Source organism: Polyodon spathula, chromosome 20, assembly GCF_017654505.1.
Source record: "Polyodon spathula isolate WHYD16114869_AA chromosome 20, ASM1765450v1, whole genome shotgun sequence".
NCBI classification, from domain to species: Eukaryota; Metazoa; Chordata; class Actinopteri; order Acipenseriformes; family Polyodontidae; genus Polyodon; species Polyodon spathula.
Window position 1 is genome coordinate 6,203,453 of NC_054553.1, and position 21,777 is coordinate 6,225,229.

The 21,777-nt window shown below is 38.3% G+C and overlaps 1 protein-coding gene across 1 annotated transcript; it reads right to left on the reverse strand.

Moving 5' to 3' along the window:
- Positions 1 to 3,763: 3,763 nt before the first annotated feature.
- LOC121295521 (zinc finger protein 711-like) lies at positions 3,764 to 13,696 on the reverse strand. Its single transcript, XM_041220246.1, has 9 exons — positions 13,385 to 13,696; positions 10,005 to 10,082; positions 9,551 to 9,648; positions 8,389 to 8,883; positions 7,922 to 8,077; positions 7,411 to 7,548; positions 7,117 to 7,254; positions 6,512 to 6,655; positions 3,764 to 6,077 (listed from the first exon to the last, which is right to left on the reverse strand). The coding sequence occupies exons 3-9, from the start codon at positions 9,627 to 9,629 to the stop codon at positions 4,900 to 4,902; spliced, it is 2,328 nt and encodes a 775-aa protein (XP_041076180.1). The 5' UTR covers positions 9,630 to 9,648; positions 10,005 to 10,082; positions 13,385 to 13,696; the 3' UTR covers positions 3,764 to 4,899.
- Positions 13,697 to 21,777: the final 8,081 nt, after the last annotated feature.

Sequence of the window (21,777 nt, forward strand, 5' to 3'; positions counted from 1 at the left end):
TACACCTTATTACCAAAGAATTTGTACAGTATATACAACATTCAACAAAAACAATGTTCCATTTTTTCCTCAGCTGCTTGCAGCACCAGTTCAATATTTTAAGTTCAAGTGTTATATATAGTACATGTACATACAATTCAGCGTAAATGTGCATTCATTGAAAATACATCTGAAATACTGTAATATAGATTTCTATGTCTTCCTTTTTTTTTTTTTTTTTTTACAGTGGGTAAGAAAAAGAAACACAAAACAAATGGGGGCAGCAGTACACAGAATCAACGTCTGGGGGCAAGATTATCTATTTAAGCCACAAGATCCAATTTTATGACATGGCACTTTTATTACCACCTAAGGGTCAGACTTGCATGAAATCCCCTCACTCGCTGACTAACTGACAAACTAACTAACCTCAAACACTGCATGTAGAACAACTAGAAATAAGCCACCAGAACAGTACTATGGGAAATGTAGTTTATATATGTTCTTGTGCACCAAAAACATGAATCCCTTGTTAAAACTACAGATCTGCAGCAAAGCTGATGAACCCTCCCCCATTAATGCCTGTGCAAAAAAATACACAAGTACAATAAATACAGAACAAATGGGTCAGAGCATTTAGTACTTAAAGCTATTTTGAGATAGCTGCTGAATAAAACCATTTCTAAATGGCCGATTCCGTCATACAAAAATTCTGTGCACATTACACATTTAGTTTTATATTATGATGATTTTTTATTTTCTAAAATAAATTGGCTTTTAAAAAGTCTGAAGACCATAAAAACAATTCAGTGCACTACTCTGTGATGCAATAATAACCATACTTCAGCTTGTTGAAACAGTATGCCGTGCATCAGGTTATGGAAGTAAAAAAAAAAAAAAAAAACTCAATTACTGGTAGCTCAACTGTTAGCATTAAAGTACTACAGTCGCTTTGCTCTCGTTTCTGTAAACATAAGGCTCCACAAACAGTACCTTACATATTCTACTCTAGACAGGTATTTCAATTAAAACACTTTGATTCTTAGAAATCTATTCAAGGCCGATAGGTTTCTAAGGTTATGCATAATAGCAGGCCTTAGTATTCAGTCCTTTTTAAAGGCTGGTTTTAGCATGTGCAGTCTACAATGTCTAGGTAGGATACAAAGACCCTGAAATCCCCAGCTTGACTGAGCACATATAAACTAGTCTGCACTGGTTACAATGGTACAGGATACCATGGATACTTGACATTCTGAAATCTCACCTCGTTTAACAGGCTAGTTAACAATACATTTCCACCTTTGAACCTGCTAATCAGTCTAGAACATTTTGCAGTTCATTACAATGAAGAGGGTATATTCCAGAACAAGCCCTGGCTAGACAAAATAACAGGGTTCTTAATAACTAGCACTGGACGGACTAAAATACAGTAATATTTTCTTCTAGATTACCAATTGGGATGAGCCTTTTTAGTCTGTAATTTCTTTGATGAATTTCCACAAAGAAATACATAGCAGGAATGCCAAGTGGTTTGAGATTGATGAGAAGATTATGAGAATTAATTTGGGACAATTCACTTAACCTCAAAATGCATCATTCCTACATGCTGTACAGTTATCAAAATGCTGTGCCCAGAAACAAAGAAAATACTTAATTGCTCATAATCACACACTACAAAATAAGATGTATTTCTTACAGAAAGTATCCTATTTTAATGTTTATTGGCAGTTACTAGATTAATTAACAATCAAGTGCAAGAACTTGGAATTTGCAGGTGTAACATAAAAAACTAATAAAAATTCAGATTGAGCTCTTGTTCAGTGACGGTAGACTGTTTTAAGGAGCAATTTGATGTTGGGTGTAAAACCAAGCAATAAATCTCTTTACCATTTGCACAATTTTAACAAGAGCCTCTTGATTTCAGTATATTTGAAAAGAAATGCAAAACACCCACTCTACCTTATCTAAAGAACAAGGTGCTATGACCTAAAGTCTAAGGTGAGGCTTTATGCTGGCTGCACAAAAAGTGAAATTGGCTTCACCGGAGTCCCAAATGTAAAAGTACTTAAGAAAACAGTTCTGCTAGTGAGCAAGAAAGTATTCCTTGGTTACTGATGCTCTGCTAACACCTACTGCCCAAAACTGATATTGCAATTTTAGATACATTCCACCTTCACCAAAAAAAAAAAAATCATACAACTCATAAACAACAATTCTCCTTGTCTCCAACTGCAGCGATGGGTAAAGGGGCCAGTCTACTGAAACTCAGGTCTAACAAGAGGATCATTCAAATAGAATACCAATTATATATACTTGTAAATAAGGAAAGTCATACAATTTCATTTTCCTGCCATTTTAGCGGTTAGAACAGACTGTCTCAAAATGAACAGCACGGTAGGAATTATGCATAATTGCAAAACACTTATGCAACACTACTTTCAGATCACATCAAATCTTTAAAAAAAAAAAGTATGAAGTATGAAGCAACAATGTCTAGGACTAAATGCATTTCCATAGTCCACACAGGTCTTTTTTTTTTTTTTTTTGGGTGGAAGATTTGTAAACTGGATAGGTTTTTCTTACAAAAATAAATAAAAGGCAATTTGTTAAAACAAAAGTTACAAGCTGAAGTCTGTGTGGTGCATTTACCCAGAGATAAACTTAAGCATTTCTCTATATGGTATAAAAAATAAAATAAAAACTTACTGTTGCATGCAGCTGTGTGTAAAATAAAATAAAATAAAAAATAAAACATAAACTAACCAGATATCTTTTGTGAATCCGGTCACTCATTATCTAGAAGGTCTCAAACTGGGGCTTAGGACCCCCTGGGAGTTGAAAAACAACCCCATCACAAGCAGACCACATTGATACCAGCTCAGTCAAACAAAGGCGGCTCAAAATAAAAGATGCCATTATTCTGGTTATAGTGCACAGCCAGATTAAGAATAATTCTTTGCGTGTGTGTGTGTCTATATATGTGCTTCCCGTTTACAAAATGAACATCTAAAACTAGATGCATTTCAATGCTGCAGTTTATGAGCAATATTTGTTTGTTGCAAAGAGGGTTACAGCAGACCCATGTTATCTCAAAGAGGGTCCCAGATTGACTAAGTTTGAGAACCACACATCTACACTAATAAGTGTAATGGTAACAAGTACAGTACTGAGATGCAGTGCAATACAAAAGAACAAAGGACATAAAGGCAGTGGGGCTCTAGTAAATAGTAGAGTGAGGTAGTGCACCCTAATCATTTATTTATAGTTGGAACCAGGAGTAGGAGGCATTATATGACTTACTTGTAAGAACCGCGGGCTTGAAGGAAGCAGACAAGTGGTTAGAGTTCAGGCCTGGGAGGCAGACTAGACATGACAATCACAGAGGCAAGCCACTTCACAATTTAAATGTCAGGTCCCCTTTTTGAAGTAAGGTCATTATGGAAAGAAATAAACAATTTGCATAAAATGTGTTCCATGTAAAGTGAAGGTGCATAAACCAGTGGTTTAGTACTTCAATGCCAAGAATATTTAGCATCTAGTGTACAGTACCACGTGTTTACTAATACTAGTGAAATACTTTAACCAGTATTTTTCACAAAACTTCTTCCTTCAGCGTGAATTGCTAAGACTATTTTTACCTCTTGATCTACAATTGATTTTCATGATTATGAAATCTACTGCCTTCATTGCAAAATCATGTTTTATTTTAAACTCCCTTTTTCCTTTAAAAAATAAAATAAAAAAACAACAAAAAACCCACAAAAGAATAAAGGACACGGTAGAGTGGACTGTCCAGAATAAAAGCCAGGGATGGCTGAATGGGTTAACTCTATGGCCATCTGTAGTTTATTGTAAAATATACACGGGTTACAAAATATCTAGAAAAAAATGCATGTCATTGAGCAAGCACACCAGTTTGTATACTCACTGCTGCTCAGTTTTATGTATCAGTAATATAAGGTTTATTTAGGGAGACAATAATATTTAATTGTGGGGGAAAAAAAAAAAAAAAACAGTGGGGCAAATGTATACAAAATGTTCAGGGGTTCAAATAGTTTGACTCAAGCCTCTGAAGATGATGTAATTTAAGTCCTTATGAGAGCTAAAGCATGAAGACATGGTGGGGTTGATAAGGGTTCACACATCTAGATCTAAAATTCTTAAAGTTACCAATATGCAAAATTGTGTATGGTTTCCAAAAAGTTGGAAAAAGCTCCAACCCAAGTCTTAATGGTAACATGAAACCTGTTAACTAAACACTTCCTATACGAGGTACCTAAAGCTTCCATTCTAACAATTAGCTGTCAATAAGAATCCTTTAAGATGTATTCAATTCACACTGCACCGAGAGAAACCAACAGAACTGACTGTCACAATGCAGCTGGAACCTCATAACCTTCTACCCCATTTTGATGGCATTTGAAATAACATAATGTATTGATTATGTATGACAATGTTAAAACAAAAACAAAAGATTCTGTTTTGCAGTTATCCCAGTTTTGCAGATGATGTTTGAAGTAAAAAGGACAGAATTAATTTCAGCACCCAATTCATTTGTAAAGCTATTTTGAAATAAGGAGGGTCTGGTATTTGAACCCCTGAATATTTAAGAGGAGTGATTCTTTCGCTTCTAATTAAGACAAACCAAAACGAAAGTCAAGAAAGCCAAACAGAGAGCGCAAACACATTTCCTCCGCCCCCACCTCCCTCCCTTGTTGACTCTTAATACATCTGTTCAAGACTATTTCTTTTTTTTTTTTTTTTTTTTTTTAACAATGAATGAAAATGTGAATCAGCACTGACCAGGAGAACAGTTCACTAAAATGTATCATCATTTACCATAGAAACATAATCTTCCCAGCCCCACCCCTTACACATCCCCAAACAAGACAGGGAAGAGTAGGAAGTGGCTATACAACATTACATCAGAGCATCTTTGTGGTGTCGCATTATATGCTGATTCTTTTCCGAGGGCCGCCGGAAACCCTTCTTGCAGTAGTCACACCTGTGGGGATAGTCCTTGGTGTGAATAGAGATGACATGTCGTTTAAAGCCAGATGCGTCCGTAGTGTTATACTCGCAATACTGACACTGATAGACTTTCCTGCCACTGTGGGTCTTCATGTGCTTCTTGAGTTCATTCTGATGCCGGAAGCCCCTTTTGCACCGTTTGCATTTGAAGGGTAGGTCCTTAGTGTGGACCGACAGGATGTGGCGACTAAGCGTGAAAGGGTCCGAGATTTTGAAGTCGCAGTGCCTGCACTGATGAACCTTCTTGCCCTTGTGTGTCTCTGAGTGCTTCTTGAGCTCTGAGGGCCGGTGAAAGCCCTTTTCGCACACTTCACACTTATGTGGGAAGTCCTTGGTGTGAACAGAAATAATGTGCCTTTTCAGGTCACTGGAGTTGGTGCTCTTGTGGTCACAATGTGGACACTGGTGAGTTTTGTGGCCCTGAAAGATCTCTGTGTGTTTCTGGAGCTCCTTGTCATCAGCAAAAGCCTGCGGGCAGTGGCCACACTTGTAGGGCAGATCAGTGCCATGCTTGCTTTTGATGTGAGTCTTTAGGTTGGACTGGTCAGCACAGCGGAACTCGCAGTGCTGGCACTGGTACGGCTTCTCACCCGTGTGTGTCCTCATATGCTTCTTCAGCTCAGAAGGGTGACGGAAACCTTTGGCACATTCCACACAGACATGAGCAAAGTTTTTGCTGTGGACGGCCAGGAGATGGCGGTTTAGCAGGCCCTGCTCGGCAGTTTCATAGTCGCAGTACTTGCACTTATGCACCTTAGGCTCCTTGTCACGTAGGATGAGTTTGTTGGAGCTCAGGGGACTGGCCTCCCGATAGCGCCGGGTGTACTCTGTGAACTCATGGGCCTTTTCTCCCTTAATGATCAGCTTGTGACTCTCCAGGTGGTTGTGAAAGCTGACCTTCTTGTTTGTTGTGAAGTCGCAGTCCGTGCACTGGTACTTTTTCTTGAACATGTGGTCTGGGTGGTTTTTCATATGCCGTTTCAGGAAACCCCGTGATTTGAACTTCTTTCCACAGATGTGGCAGGGGTACACCGTCAAGGGCTGCCCATCCGGACCAATGATCACAGCTGGAGAGAAGACATTAAAAAAAAAATGACATCAACTCACTCACTCAAAATAAACTCATATACCTTATGCTATACAACTGTATCTGTAGCAAAGCTTCTGTAATACCACTATTATTTTAAAAAAAGTACTTATTGTTTTGTCAAAGCAGTAGACAGGTCACCATTTACAAATCTAACTGATTAGACAAACTTTCATATTCTAGACATTCTAGCAATTAATTATGCTGATTAGTTAGTTATCCTGTTATCTCTCTCTCTGGAAAAAAAGTGTCTACTACAACACTACACTGGTGTAAAATTAGCACATAAGTAGGTAAGAATGAAACATAATGAAGTGTTCAGATGTAGGTTCCAAGACATTTGAGAGATTAAAAAAAGTCCAAACAAATACAAAAAAAATAAAGAAAGAAAAGCTTATCCAGGTGGGCCCTTACCTGTTTGGCACTGCCGGGTCTCTCCCCTCTTTCTTTTCCTGGCCTTCTGTTTCAGCACCCGGCTGGTACTGTTGCTGTCGCTAATCTGTAGATACTGGGTGGCAGCACCATTCTTGTTCTCTAGCCTGGTGTCCAGGTTGTTACCTGAGGGGGCAGTAACCAGTGAAGTTCCTCCCTACTTTAAGTAAGATATGAATTTCCTAACTCCTAATATGGTAAAAATTGTATATTTATATATATAATATATATATATATATTATATATATATTATATGTTATACATCTTTTCTTTATTTTCTAATATATTTACCAATTCTTAAATGGTTTGCATAAATCACTGTACAGAGTACTGCAAATGAACAATATAACATGTATAACGGTTAAAACATTGCTTTTTATTAGTCCACAGAACAAATGTGCATTGTCACCCAGGGCAGAAGGACAACAGGATTTTAACATTCCTGATTTTGTGTACCATTCAACTTCTAAACAACTAGACATCTTGACAAAACTACATCAAAACCTCTCTTTTGTATTGCCAAACTTTGCTTTTGATAAAAACAGAAAAAACTTCAGCATGCAAGGGCTGCATATTAATAAATTTACCATAAGCAGCTGCCCAGGCCACAGGGACAAACGTCTTGTTGATGTTGGAATCGTCCATCTGAGACTCCTGGATGGAAGGAGCCTCCTCCTCTCCCACGATCACCTCCATGTAAACCTCATCTGCAATCTCTGCACAGTCTGAAGGGGGACAGAGATAGGGTTGAACACTGGAGGCAGACACTGCCAAAAAATGGACAGGGGTTCAACATACAGGATGCCAAGCTGGTATGAGTGGGCCTTTGAATACACGTCATTTTCATACAGTTACGTCTAATCACGTCTCCTGATGCTTACTGATATCTTCATCTTCCTGAGAGGAGTCTTTGACCGCCATGTAAACCATCTTCTCTCTGTGAAGCCTCCCCACTCCCCCTGGCTCCAGCACTGCATGCCCATTGTGGAAATCACTTTCTGTCACGACCTCCGTTCCACCTTCACATAAACATAAACACAAGAAGCATGTCAGGGTTAGGAAGGGCCTCTTAATGTGTGGTTAAAGAACTGACACTGATATTGTGAAACTGATAACTCTCAGATCGGCATGCATAACATCAAAACACTTAAGATAAAACCAGACAAATGTTTTGGCTAGTGCCTTCATCAGTGTACTGATTAAAACTGTATGTGGTATTAGGAAGGGATGGCCCCTCCCCACAACGGTTACATGTAAACAGACCCGTCATTACAATTAATTTGTTAATGGTGGGTGATTAGGAGTAGGGAAAAGATGTGGCAATGTGTGAAAAGGGGCAGGGGTGTTAAGAGTGGGGCATTTGCCAAAGGTAAAGAAAAATTCATCATTTACCTATTTCCACATCATCTTCAGCTTCAGCCTTAAAAATATATACTTTGATGACCTCTGAACCATAACCATCTTCTTTCGAACAATCGCCCTGCGTCATCTCAGTGCTGATCTTCAAGTTTGCGTTTCCAATATCAAGCTTCTCCCCTACATCATCCACTGTGCAAAAACAAGGAATACTTTGTTAGTTACGTAAACAGTGCCCAGCAAAGTATGGTATGCCAAGCTATATGGACACTTAAAAGATAAAAATAAGATGTTTTAAATAAATTACATAAATAAATATTGCTAATGTGTCTCTTTATGGCATATTTATATGAATCAACTGAGTAACTGACCAGGTAAGCTTCAGAAAAAATCAACACATTTTATTGCAAAGTTATTCCACATCATAAAAAAGGTACTTATTACACCAGGTTATTGAATGGTTACCAAGAGAGGGGAGGGTAGAGTAATAAAGCTGAGCTCACAGGAGATCATCAGGTAGTCCTCAGATGTGCTCTTGCCGTCCTCATCATCCTCAGTTTTGATGGTGACAGTGGAAGCCGGCATTCCCTCATGCGTTTGGATCACTGTTTCCGAATCAGAATTTGCAACCATCACCTCCTCTGAGACCACCTCAGATTCATGCACTACATGGTGGTGCAAGTGTTCATCCTGGTGATGGTGGGATACCAAGTCGGCCACAAAGACCTGGTCCCTCACTTGCTCAGCGATCAGGTCCGTGGCCAACACGTGGTGGTCTAGGGCCTCTTCGATGGCAACCTCTGCCCCCAACACAGACTCGGGTACCATCACCCCCTCTGTGGTCACTTCGTCCCCATGCTCAATATCCGGCCCCTCAATCACCTCAGCCTCCAGGGTGATCCCCTCATCAGTCACCACATCCGAAACCAGCACAGCCTCTGGGACAGACACTACGATGTGGTCACCGTCAATATGAGCCATGCCACCCATGCCAGCCACTAGGGAAAGGGGTGCAGGGTGAGTGCTACATCACAAATTATTATTATTATGTATTTATTTTATTTTTTTAAAGGACGTGCACTGTTCATATGCTAGTAAAATGTCTGCCCCCCCCCCATGTTTATGTGCAAAGTCAATCTATAAAAGTGTAATAATGAGGTAAAAAAATCAGGGACAGCAGTTTCATTCATTTAAATGAATAATGTAAACACAGGTATGCTACATTTAGTTTCATTCCTAAATTTAAAAATCTGGGATTAAACACGTTTAAACTAATATATTGGGAATTTTTGTAACCAAATCAGAAGAGCCATCATTGAAGTTCTGTTATTTTTTCTTATGATATACTACAATATTAATGTGGATGAGGCTACATGCGTTTTTCTAAAAGAATACATATCTCACCCTGCAGATCCTACTGTATAAACACCCTCTATATTTCATATCTTTGACAATCGTTAAACATTTAGCCCTTAGAAACAGATTAAATGATTCAACTTAAAACTATTAACATCCCTATTCTTCATTACTTAAATTCCAATAATAATTCCAATTAAGATGTAAATTTACTAACTAAATAAATAAATAAATAACCCCTGATTATTAAAAGGAATCAGTGTGAAATGATGCTGTTAAAACATGTGGAAACTGGGCTCAGGTACCTACCAAAGTCCTGCATGATCATTGTGTGCGGCATTTTTAAATCCTGTGATTGCAGTTCCAACCCTCCACCTCCTTGGTCCATGATCTGCAGGTCCCAGGAACTACAAAAAAAAATGATTCAACAACATGTCAGGCTTACATTAACTGCATAAACATGCACGGCTATAAGAAACAGCAACCACACACACAAAAAAACAAAACAAAAGAAAAACAGGACTGATCAACTGTGGAAAGGCTAACATCACACTATCTTGATTTTCTGGTATTTTTACCTGGTAAAACAAACCTATTTCCCCCATTTGAACAAATCCACCAAACTCAACTACAGCCCAGGTCATGGGAGTGGATGGAAGTGTTTTCCATTTGACAGTTGGAAGGGTTAGAAAATGAGCTTTATAGGTCTCAGTTCACTTCCAACAGGAAACACAAAAGTATAAAGAATTAAAAGCTTGCTTACCTTCACATTTGATCCAATGTTCTCACAAAACAGAAAAAGACTTAATGCTGGTTTCTTTTGTTGATCAACTGCAGGCACCTACAAAAGATAGACTGCATGTTACTTTCAGTGATTTGCTAAGATTGATTTTCATGCAACAAAAACCTCCCAATTTTTTTTTATTTTTTATTTCGATTGAGTTTTACTTCAAGTAAAACCTGTCATAGATAACCACTCCTGGCTCTCTATAAGAGCTAAAGCAGCCTATTTTCCCCCTAATTTTGTGGACTTCCATTTACTATGTTGCTATGAAAACTATACATGCAGACTCCATAAGCTACAACCTCATTAAACGACACTGTTTAGAATAAAACACAGGTTCTTGAGAGAAGAGTTAAAACATTACATTTTAGGGTTTCCTTCTTGCAACAAATTACAGTAATAAGCACGTAACCAGGTTTTAAAGTTATTTTTCTTCATGTGTGGCCTTAACACTTCTAGAATAGCTGCTTCTCTGGCTCTGGTTTCTATAGCAACTGTCTATGATGCTCTAGGAAGCATCAACAGATCAGGACAGAAGATGACAACCTCCATTACAATGTATGGAGCCCAGGTGACCACCTAACAATGGTGAAAGATCCTAAATCAATGCTCCCAACCTGTCAAGAAAATATTTATGAGACTATATAAGACGCATTCAGCTAACTGGGCCCTAGAACAATAGGAGTAAAAATAAACCCATTGGAAAGCATTGGGGTAAACAGATGACCAAGCTGAAACCATGTTAAGGACAACTGACAGTTTTCAATGGAAAAAAATGTATACAATTTGATATGAAAAGTGACAATAAATAAATCAAATCAGCTAGATTTAATTACATTTTTCACGACAGCATATTGGTGTCTAATTCTGACTTGGGTGTCAATGCAATGACACTAATTGGTTCTCTGCATGCAACTGGTGTTTCCTAATATTGGGTAACTGCCAGGCCTGAGGTAAATCTAAGTTGGCTGTATTTAATCAGAAAAAAAAGACTTACTACTAAACAGCATTCACACATGGATAGGTTTTCTCGCCAACATGCTAATCAAAATAATTCCTTATGCGTGTTGGAAAAAACAAATACATGATCTGCATAAAATTACCACTAATGCACATTAGCACCCCCATGAGCCAAATACTGTATCCCTTCAAGTTCACTACAGTGTACAGATAATCACACACACACAATATTACACACGTATACACAGATCACACTACCGATCTCACTGCTTAAGCCAAGAACACCTATTTCCTATGGAACCTGCATGTGCCCAACAAATGAGGAAACGGTACATTTAATTACAGTGCAGTTACCTTCCAACGTGCACCCATTTCCTGCTCTGGCTGAGACAGTAATGATGCCATTACTTTAGATTACATTTTTCACCAAGTGCATTTCAACTGCATGTCTTTCCTAACTGGTTAACCTGAATGAATCAGCCCATTTTGCAAATGACTCCAGGCCACTCTTTCATATGCTTTTTTTTTTTTCTAGAACAGAAAGTATTTGCTCCCACGTCTAAACGTCAGTAGAAAAAACACAAGGAATGAGATCCACTCTTATTTTTCAAACTAACTAACTGCGATGTACAGGAAAGGTATACATTTCCTGCAAACTCACACCACAAGCCACTGTAAATGCAGCACCAGTGGTGTTCGTGAAGACACTGCATTACACCAACGCTTTGTGGAATGAGCCCCCTTCACGCGCTGCATTTGATCAGCGTGTATGATTTTTAGAAAATTTCCACCATACATAAAAAAAAAAACACACCGCGTATTTACTTATGTATGTTCGCTCGTTCTGCTGTTTTTTAAATTCTATATTTCGGCATAGCCAGGTGCAATGCTTCTCTGAACAGTGCATGAATGAAGTATGTTGTAGCTGGGCTAACACTGGGACAATCAAACAGTAACAACAACAAAAATATCAGGTGTTCATTCTCATGCTGTTAAGGTTTACTCTGCATTTTTACACTCATTAAATCACATGCTGTGTGTCATTAGTGAACTACACTTTCTCCAAACGTTTAAGTACCTGTACAATAAAATACAGATCCAAGTAACAATACACACCAGTACAAGACACGTTTTATGTAACGCGTTATCACATGTTGTACCTTAAACACACAAATGCATATTTCCAGCACCAACAATTTTAGTTTGCTATAATTCCACATGTTTTACATAGCGGTAACTAATTTGAAAAAATGTACACACGTTGAAGTTGAGTTCTTAAGAATCTCTTATTTAATTTCTTAAATAAATAAATAAACAAATAAATAAGACACGGTAACAAAGTAAACGTTATACGGTCATTATTAAATGTCGCATGTATATTAATTTGCACGAATAACATTGTTGGTGACATTATTAATAGCTACAGCTGGTTGGCAGCAATGCGCATACAACCTGCCGCCAAAACGACATTTTGAGTAGCAGAGAATAAAACAAAATATGAAATGTGTTTGCTGAAATTAAATACACCGTGTATTTAAAAGGTAACCATTAAGTCGTGAAATCAAAATGACTAACAAAAACACTCCAGGTTTTAAATGATACCTTCCCTAAACGGTGAAAATCCGCTCATCATAAAAACTTAGATCAGGCTACATACAGTGTATGCAAAATCGGGAATAAAAAACATTATTATCCATATCAGTTTACAAAGAACAGCAGGAGCAGCATGCCGTTTTGCATTAACATGGTAACAGAAATATGAAGCGCTTGTTGCATTTATACACATTTTAATGAAATATGTGGTAACTAACATTCAAGGGGTAGCTTTACCGGTATGCTTTTTTCTAATGATACAAACGCAAAAATGTAGCCTGATCGACCTTGGGAAGCTCATTTTAAACCATTATTTATAGCATGAAAGTATTTTTTCTGATTGCACATTGCCCATTTGATCTGCCCTATCAATCTCAACCCCCATATATCCCTCTGCTGCAAACAGACCAAAAAAAATGGCTGCTTCCCTGCCTTAATTGCAGGCTATTTGCCATCAGACAAATTTCAACAACCAACAATTCAGGGAACCACTCGTATTGAGACACGGGGCATGCTAGACACAACATCCAGCTATTCAACTTGTCCGCTGTCATTTACATTTGTATAATGTGATTTCTACAGTTACAACAAAACAGATCTGCTAGTTCAATGCAGACGGAGCCGCTCTGCGACATCTTGATTTCCGCCATTTTCTACCTCCTCCTGTCGAAACCAACTCATTTGCTTAGAAAAAAACACATTACCATTAGTTTTGTAAATAACACAATGTGCACTTTACACATTCTCTCCCACTAAACACAACCTCCCATCTCCGTAAAACAAGCGCAGACAGGAATATAACTTACAATTTCACAAAAGGCGGCGGGAATAAGGCCGCGGATGTCTGTTGTTGTTTTTTTTTTTTTACAGCGGGCTGAGGGAGGTGCCGGGGCCCGCCGACCCCTGTAACGGGTTTCCAGCTCGCCGACCCCGGTTACCTGCTTTCGGATTCTCCCCTTCCGTTCTTGAGGAAGCGTTTCTCCCTTCTATCTTTTTGTCTCGGGCTGTTTTGCTTTTTATTTTCCGCCTCGCGGACACCGCGGCCTGCACATTCGGGATTCTCGAATTCTCTTTTCCAGGCCCGGACCAATCAGGCTGCTCGCTGACAGGGGAGCGGAGGGAGGGAGGGAGTAGTGGAGGGAACAGCGCGCGCCGATCCCTGCCTGGTTACGTCACTCGAGTGAAAAGCGCTCTTGGGGTAGCTGTGTGGAGAACGGGCGACTGCTGTTGTAATGCACAAATGGCGTTTTTTTTTTAACCGTGCGTGGGGAGTAAAGACCATAACACTGTTCTGTTAACACGGTCAGTAGCCTCTAGCCCGTGCCTAAAAATGAAGCGGTGATTGATCATTTATTACAGTTTAAAAGCTGGAGCCCTGCGTCACACAAGTTCGAGTTCGGTTTTGGGTTGCACCGATTTTGAATAAACATTTCAGGTTGAATGGAAGCCAGATGTTACTGTGCCGAAGGATTCAGCTATGGTTTATCGTGATTTTTATTGTTATTAAACGTGTTTATATCAGTCTACAGTGCACGAGGCAGTGTACATGGCTGGTTTACAAGAAATAGAACCCGTTCAGAAATATGTAAAAAACTACGTGTGGTGAATTTACAGTGGGAGACAGTACTGTGATTGTATTGGCAGGTGCCAACGTATTATTTGTAGACTTATCAATGACGAATTTTAAATGTAACAAGCTGAACCTTTTTTTTTTTAAATTTAATCCTTGTATTATTTAATGTCTGTTTTTAAGAAGAGTATGTAGTTTTTAATATTCACATAACTTATGTTCATGAACATAAAACGTCATTATTTTCTTAAAAAAATATTTAAAAAAGTCCAAAGGTGTGAGCTTACTTGTTATGCTTGTATATTTCATGAATTTATAACATCAAAAATGGCCTGGGGCCATCTGGCATCAGTTACAGCAAGGAGCATTGAAACAAACAATGCACAGTTTACATTATGAACCTTCCCATTACATTACCTCATTAGGGGAATTGCTGCATCCTATGCCCCTAGACGTCAACTACGCCCTACAGGTTTTAAATTGCTGACCATTCCCTTATTTAGGTGTGTCACTCTGGGAGGACAGGAGTTTTTCTTCTGCTCCCTTCCTCTAGAATTCCCTGACTCCAGTTTTAAAACCATTAAAAACATTGCTTTCTCCAGGCCTATGGAAAATAGACATTTTATATTTCAATTGTTAATATTTTTAATTGTCATGGATGTTTGATATTATAATTTTTGCCATGAATGGTGGTATATAAAAAATAAATTGATTGATTAACTTTGGCAATATTTTAATTATAGACTTCCATACAGCCTACAGTCCCTTTGTCAAACTTAAAGTAAAATATTACATGGGCAAAACTAAACTGTTTCAAACACAGAACTTCCTATACCAAAGGGACAGACTAACATAATTCAGCCCCATTTAACTCATTAAACCTGTCTTTTTTATAATAAAGAATATGAGGTGGAGAATGAAAGTAAAATAAGAAGACAGCAGGTTTGTAATGTATGCAAATGTATGTAGTTGTGGGGAAGTGAAATGTGATCCACTATGAAAATTGTGGGCAACTATTCAGACACAATCAGGCCCAAATCATAGAATCCTTCACTTGACAAGACATGTCTGTTTCCACTTCAACAGCACGCTTGGATCTGTGTTCTTACTCACAGTAAGGGCCATTCTATAATGTATTCTATAATATATACTCTGGCCAGTGAGAAATAGAATGGCCTTAACAGTGGGTTGGACAACTCTACTGGATACTGTTCAATAGTGCTAATGTGTCGCATGACATGTGACCACAACAATTTGCATACATTGCAGACTCTATTGGCCAGTCAGTGTTTTAGAGCAGGGAATGAATGTATCAAACACCACTGACTTGTTTCATAGATCCTGATTAACACTAATTTTGAAATACAGTACAGTACCTTGCCTTTGGTAACATTAGGAAGTGTAAGGTAAACCAGTCTGTGAAATCAGCTGCATAAGACTGTTTTGCTAATCTATTACTGAATTAAAATAGCTGTTCATATAGAAATAAAGTAAAACAAACAATGCACTGGTGCAAAAAGCATCATAACTGTGTCTCTCTTAAAATTTATTGAAGTTGAACTGTTTTCAAAATAATTTTATACATATTATTACAACATATTCTCCCATTAAGTGTTTTCGTATGGATGAAGCAAGCGTGATAGGCTGTGCCCAACCCCTGGCTGTTACATTTGCTTAATGAATCTGTTGCTCATAGATTGCTGTACTGAGTTATTTATAATACTGACCCCTACGGATGAAATAAGGCAATAGGAAGCTTAAATGCCATTACTGCAACAAGCCACTAAAATAGGCCTGCCTGTTCCATTCTTGTGTTTGAGAGTTAAAATGCCGACCCCTGCGTTTTCTAGGGATTGGTATCTTTTGATAGACCTAACTTAATCTTTAAGGACTGTAATATATTGTTGATTATGTTGTTATGTAATATAATGTAATATTATTGCTTTATTGTAAACAGAGCAGCAGATGACGTTAAACAAAATAACATGACAATAAATTAACTCTTACTGTACATAGCAATCAGTATTACAGTATTTAGTAAAACATGATGATGTATACTGTTTGTAACAGTGGTGAAACAGTAATGAGATTATAGAATAGACTTTATCAAATAAACATAATAGAAACAATGTATTTGGTTGTTTTCTTGCTTCCCTCCCTAGATTCCCCCTCGTTGCATGTCAAGTAGGTTGGCAGAGTTGTTGCCAAGAATTGAAGATGGCTGCCTAGGGAATGCCATAACAGTGTGCTGTAATCCTAGCTCAACTCAACATCTGCTTGTCAAGGGAATCAAACAATCGCCTCATTCTTTTCAGCATCAGCCAGAGCATTTCATTAATTGTTCGTTATACATCACTTAGTTTGATTGCCAAGGTTTTAGCACTCATGTTACAGATAGAAAATAATCATTCTTTTTTTGGTTAAACGTTGTGTTCTTGGTGCTGACACATCAGTACTGGTATGAGGGTCTTGCTGCTGTTTGTACCCTTGGTAGCCACTGCTGGGGCCTGTAGTCTGCTGGTGGGAGGCTAGCCATTCCAGATTCCAATTTGGGGAATATTGGCACTGCAACTTTCTGGAAGTGAACACATGCAACCTTTGTTAGGGAGACACATTTAATTAACATGGTTCTCCTTCTTGAGTCAGTGGAATGGTTATTGTACTAGAATATACAATTCAGAACATATTTCCACTCTACTGCATCTTTATTGTAAAGAAATATCATGGGCAGAAGCATTTTTTTAGCTTTTGAAAAAAATAGAAAGTAACTGACTGATTTAGCCTGTATAACTGACTGTCATCTCAGCTATTGAGCTGAAAGGAAAGGCAAGGTTTGGATTTTAGAATCATGTGTCACGTGTCAGCTTATAATGTAAAGCACACAGACTTTAAATCGTCTGTTTCAGCCACGGGTCAGGATTCTGTTCATAGAGGGCGTTACTGTAATGGACACCTCAGCTCATTGAATTGAAAGGAAAGGATGGGATGCGAACCCCAAACTAGAGCTGTACCATTCTACTAAAAAGCAAGCAAGTGGTAAGTACAGGTCTTACGCTGATATTAGTACTATTAACTCATCAGTCGCTTGGAGGAGCTCCCATACCCGTGTGATTGTTCGCTCATCACATGTCTGGTGTGACAAGGACTTTGCTCTTTATTATATTTTTCTACGAAATATGAAAAAAATATATACTTCCAAGTGGCCAAACAATTTGTGTTGTCCCTTGCATGAGGTGCTTTGTGGATGTGTGGCAATGGTGAATGGTGGCTCAGTCACCAGTATGGGCCTCATGACAATGGAAAGCAGTGGCTGGATGTAATCATCGTCCCCCGAGTCCTCAGAATCAGCCTGGTAGGGGTTGCCTCTGGGAACCGGCTGGAGTACTGCATAATGCTGGAGCAGCCCACACCAGGAGGCTGGCTGGACTGGGGTGCCAGGGAACTGAAACAGACAAACAAACAAACATGTAAATACAGAAGGGAGCTGATGATGCTGAAAAAAAATGCCATTTTGATAAATAAATGCGTTTGAGATTATGAAACTCCCCTACCTGTGGGGCTTGCTTGGAGGGTTGTTCCGTGGGGGTCGATAGGGCCGGTTGTCCTGCTTTTGCTGGGCTTGGGGGGCTTGGTAGTTATCCAATGGCTGTGGACGATGGAAGTCCTAAATAACAAAGAAAGAGAAACCACCAGTCAGTGTCAGCAACCCTTTTAAAAGTGCAGCTCGGGACGTCTAAGGTAAAGACAACATTACTATAACTTTTATAAGATAGTTAAATTAATCTGTGACTGGATATAAACCACTTATACTGTATACTGTAGATTTTATTGAATGCGGTTTTAATTTGTGTCTTATGTCTATGTCAATGGTTATCCATGTTGGAGCAAAGTCACACAGGTTTGCCTTGCAAATCTGCCCAAGAACTTCACAGTAACTCTGCAGTTTCACAGCAATATTTATGGAATAATTTAAAGCAGGCTTAACAGGTACAATAAATAATGAACTCCTTTAGTACCTGAGTGGAGGATTACTTGATCCAGATAAACAATGTAGAGCATGCTTAAAGCAAAGACCTGGAAGCTACAACAGGCTTTGGCCGTCTGACAGGCAGACAGGCAGCCAGTACCAGATATTAGTCTGGTCTCGCCATTCTCTGCGGTGGGTAATCTATGTGTTTATTGTATACATCTGACTCTGGCTCAGGTGTGAATATGAAGTTATGGTACACATTATCTTGAGGAGTGTTCCTGCTTGTGGTACGGGCTTCCTGTCTCTTCTGACTCCTTTTACTAAACTCACAAAATATATACATTTAAGATTTTTCACAGTCCCGTCTTTTAGTCAGTCAAGTTGTAATTCAGCCAGAATTCAGCAATGAAAGGGATAGACCAAGTCTCCCAAAGAAAGAGAATCAAGGCCAAGGAAGTATTGTGTGTTTCTTTTCTTTCTGGTAGTATAGGTGCATTAAATTTTATTAGACTACTAATACAAAATCTGAAACCATTTCTTGTCTTCTAAGATACAAAAGAATATCAGCATTACATAAGTCGGTTTGATTCACCCTGTATGACTTACCCTTCCTCCTCATCTGAAGGCTCCCCCGAAGGCTTCTTAAAGTAGTGCACGCGTTGAAAGACAGTTCCAACACACAGTGCTAGAGCTATCCCTGGCAGTGTAGCAACTAGAATCAGATTTGTCAAGCACCACATCTGGTCACAGTTTTCCCCTATGTACCAGAAATCTTCACTGCCTTCTTTGTAGTTTTTACATCTGAACAAAATGTATAATAAATACAAACTCATTTTGAAGTGGGTTCTGGCAAGAAAACACTTAAAAAACAGTAGCACTAAACCCAACACAAACGTAATTCCATTATATATAAAATAATCACTATTATATTATATATATATATATATATATATATATATATATATATATATATATATATATATATATATATATATATATATATATATTATGAAAACTATAACATACTTTTAATTTTGCACAACAATTAACAATAAACTTTGAACAATAATGTAATTGCTCCTACCTATATGCCAAAATATCAAACGGTTATCATAGTTCTCACACTACTGTAGCTGGCCAGCTGCCCTTGTGCTACCACTGCCTATGAGAACACAACCATGACATTGCCAGTCCACTGCAATGTCATTCAAGATCATTTGATAAGGGCTGTCTCCCCTGTAAGTAGATCTTGTATGTGCAGTTTTGAAAGACATCTTTTCAATTTTAAAACATGATATCTGGCATAATACTAGGTTGGAGAAAACTCTGTTTGCTTGCATTACTTTCAGGTAACCTTGCACTTCCTGGTCTATTCCACTGGGGAGTGAACTGTCCCCAACCGTTCAACCCCGTCTTTACTGTGATTACCCAACCAGCTGCTTCCCCTTAATGAGTGACATGCTTTGCAGCTGGTAACTTGCTTTAATCCCAAAGACAATGCTGCTAAAATGACCTAGGAAGTGAAACAGTAACAAACTAAATGAAAACACTGCATGACAGGAAGATTTATACAATGGAAGTGTATGACAGGTATGACTTATACATTTATCTTCTGCATCCACTTGAATCATTGCAAATTGAGTACAAATACTTTATATCTTACCTGCAGTAGGGCTTTTTATTTCTACAGTAACAGTCACCATTAGAACAGTTAAAATCTTGAGCTTTTTCACACAGTTCAAAATCAGGTGTGTATTCGCAAAATGCTAACAGTACAAAAAAGAGAAAAGGGGGATAAACATTGGGCTGATGAACGTTGCTGCATCGTGAAGCCCTATAACCCTCTATCGTTTTTGATACTGTCATCTCTAATGTACAGAAATCACTTTCAAGTGTTATTCGCCTCATTTTGACTGGGGGCAGCAAAAACAAACAGAAAAACATACAGTAGCAAATAAATAAATTGTTAAATTAAAGAGTAACAGAAGACACAGTCAATGTGAGTGATAATAAGTTAAATTTAAAATTAATCTGCAAAAAAAATTTGGCTAGTAACAAGCAAAGGAGATCTCGTCAGATTATTTCCCCTGAAGTTCTTTGATTTTGTTTTGTTTTCTGGAATTCTGGTGAAGATGCCCGAGTACCCTGTTTTACTCTAAGCAGAGGTTTGTTACAGGTGCAATAAACGCTGAACTATTCCTTACGGTCTGGAGTGATAGCAATGTCTGTGGCAGCTCTCGGAATAGCTAGCCCACTGGATGCCTGGCCAATGTATGCCATTAGGAGAAGTCCAAGAACAAGGTGTACATCCATTTCCAACAATGAAGCACACCAAAACACCTCTGTATAGCACACCCACTGAGCAAGAACTGTGGCAAAACAGGCTCTGCCTTATATTTATAACGCCAGGGACAAAAATCACCTATTAGCATTCAAACAGCCGCGTCATGGTAATTGTTAACTTCACCACTGTGTTCCGATTTATTTCATAGTCAAAATTTATTTTGTATTGTTTCCATAAATAAAACCCATATGCCGGTACTGTACTGTTCTCCAAGAAGTATTAGAATGGGGGGTAGGGGTAATGTAACATGCCCCTCTGTTCTTGGGGTGTATATCTTGTTAAAAGGATCTCATGCCCCTTTCACATGAGGTTAGGGAAAAGGGAAAGAAAGAAAGAAAACATCCATGATGGGTTTTCAAAACAACAGGACTACTCTGTAGTATCTCCAAACAGCACAGAAAAATAAAGAAAAAAGTTTAGTCCTGTTTAAAAGGATCTCATGCCCCTTTCACATGAGGTTAGGGAACTGAAGAACTTTCAGTTAAATGTGACAGGCTAGGGCGAGTTAGCAAGGCGGGGACTGTTTTGGCCTTTAATGGTAACAGCATAGCGGGGTGTATTAAACATGAAATCATATAGATTTAAACAAAAATCAAGGTAAAAATGCAATGTCACTGTCAAAAACAGACTACGGGAAAACTGAAATATTTGAAGTTATATTTTTGCTTATGATAACCTTTGTACACAAGCATGTCATGTGTTCTTATCAAAGACGAAGTTGTATTCAGACCTCCACTGTTTTATTTACATTTAAAGGACTCCCCTAAATTATCTTTATAACCCCAGGACTCAATAAAATAAAATAATTTAATATAATAACCAATACCTCTCTCAATGTTTTATGAAGCGTATTCCTAATAGACTTCATTAGAACCCTGAAAGCTAATTTCATGTGGTTGAGGAAATGTTATCTTCAGCTGAGCTGTAAGGAAAATACCAAAGTCTTCTTGGGGAAAACTTTAGAAATGTTGGCAAACAAAATTCAATTGCAGGTTAAAGTAAAAAAGATTAGCAGTTTAAGGTTTATTGCTGTGAAATCACATTTTGCTAATGTTTTATGGAGTCCATGCAGTTATATACTCATAAGTCGGAACTATTTTATCCAACCCCTCCCATAACAAGCTCCCCTGGCAAATAAATAAGAGTGACAGTTTCACTAAACATCCACTACATTGCATGGCTGAACCAGAAAAAAAAAAAGTAATATCGAACACCATTATACCAGAATTATGACATTATTTGTATTTAATATATTGGATTAATTTGTGTATATTAAGGAGTGATAATGAGGTTTTGAATCCAGGTGTAATAGTTA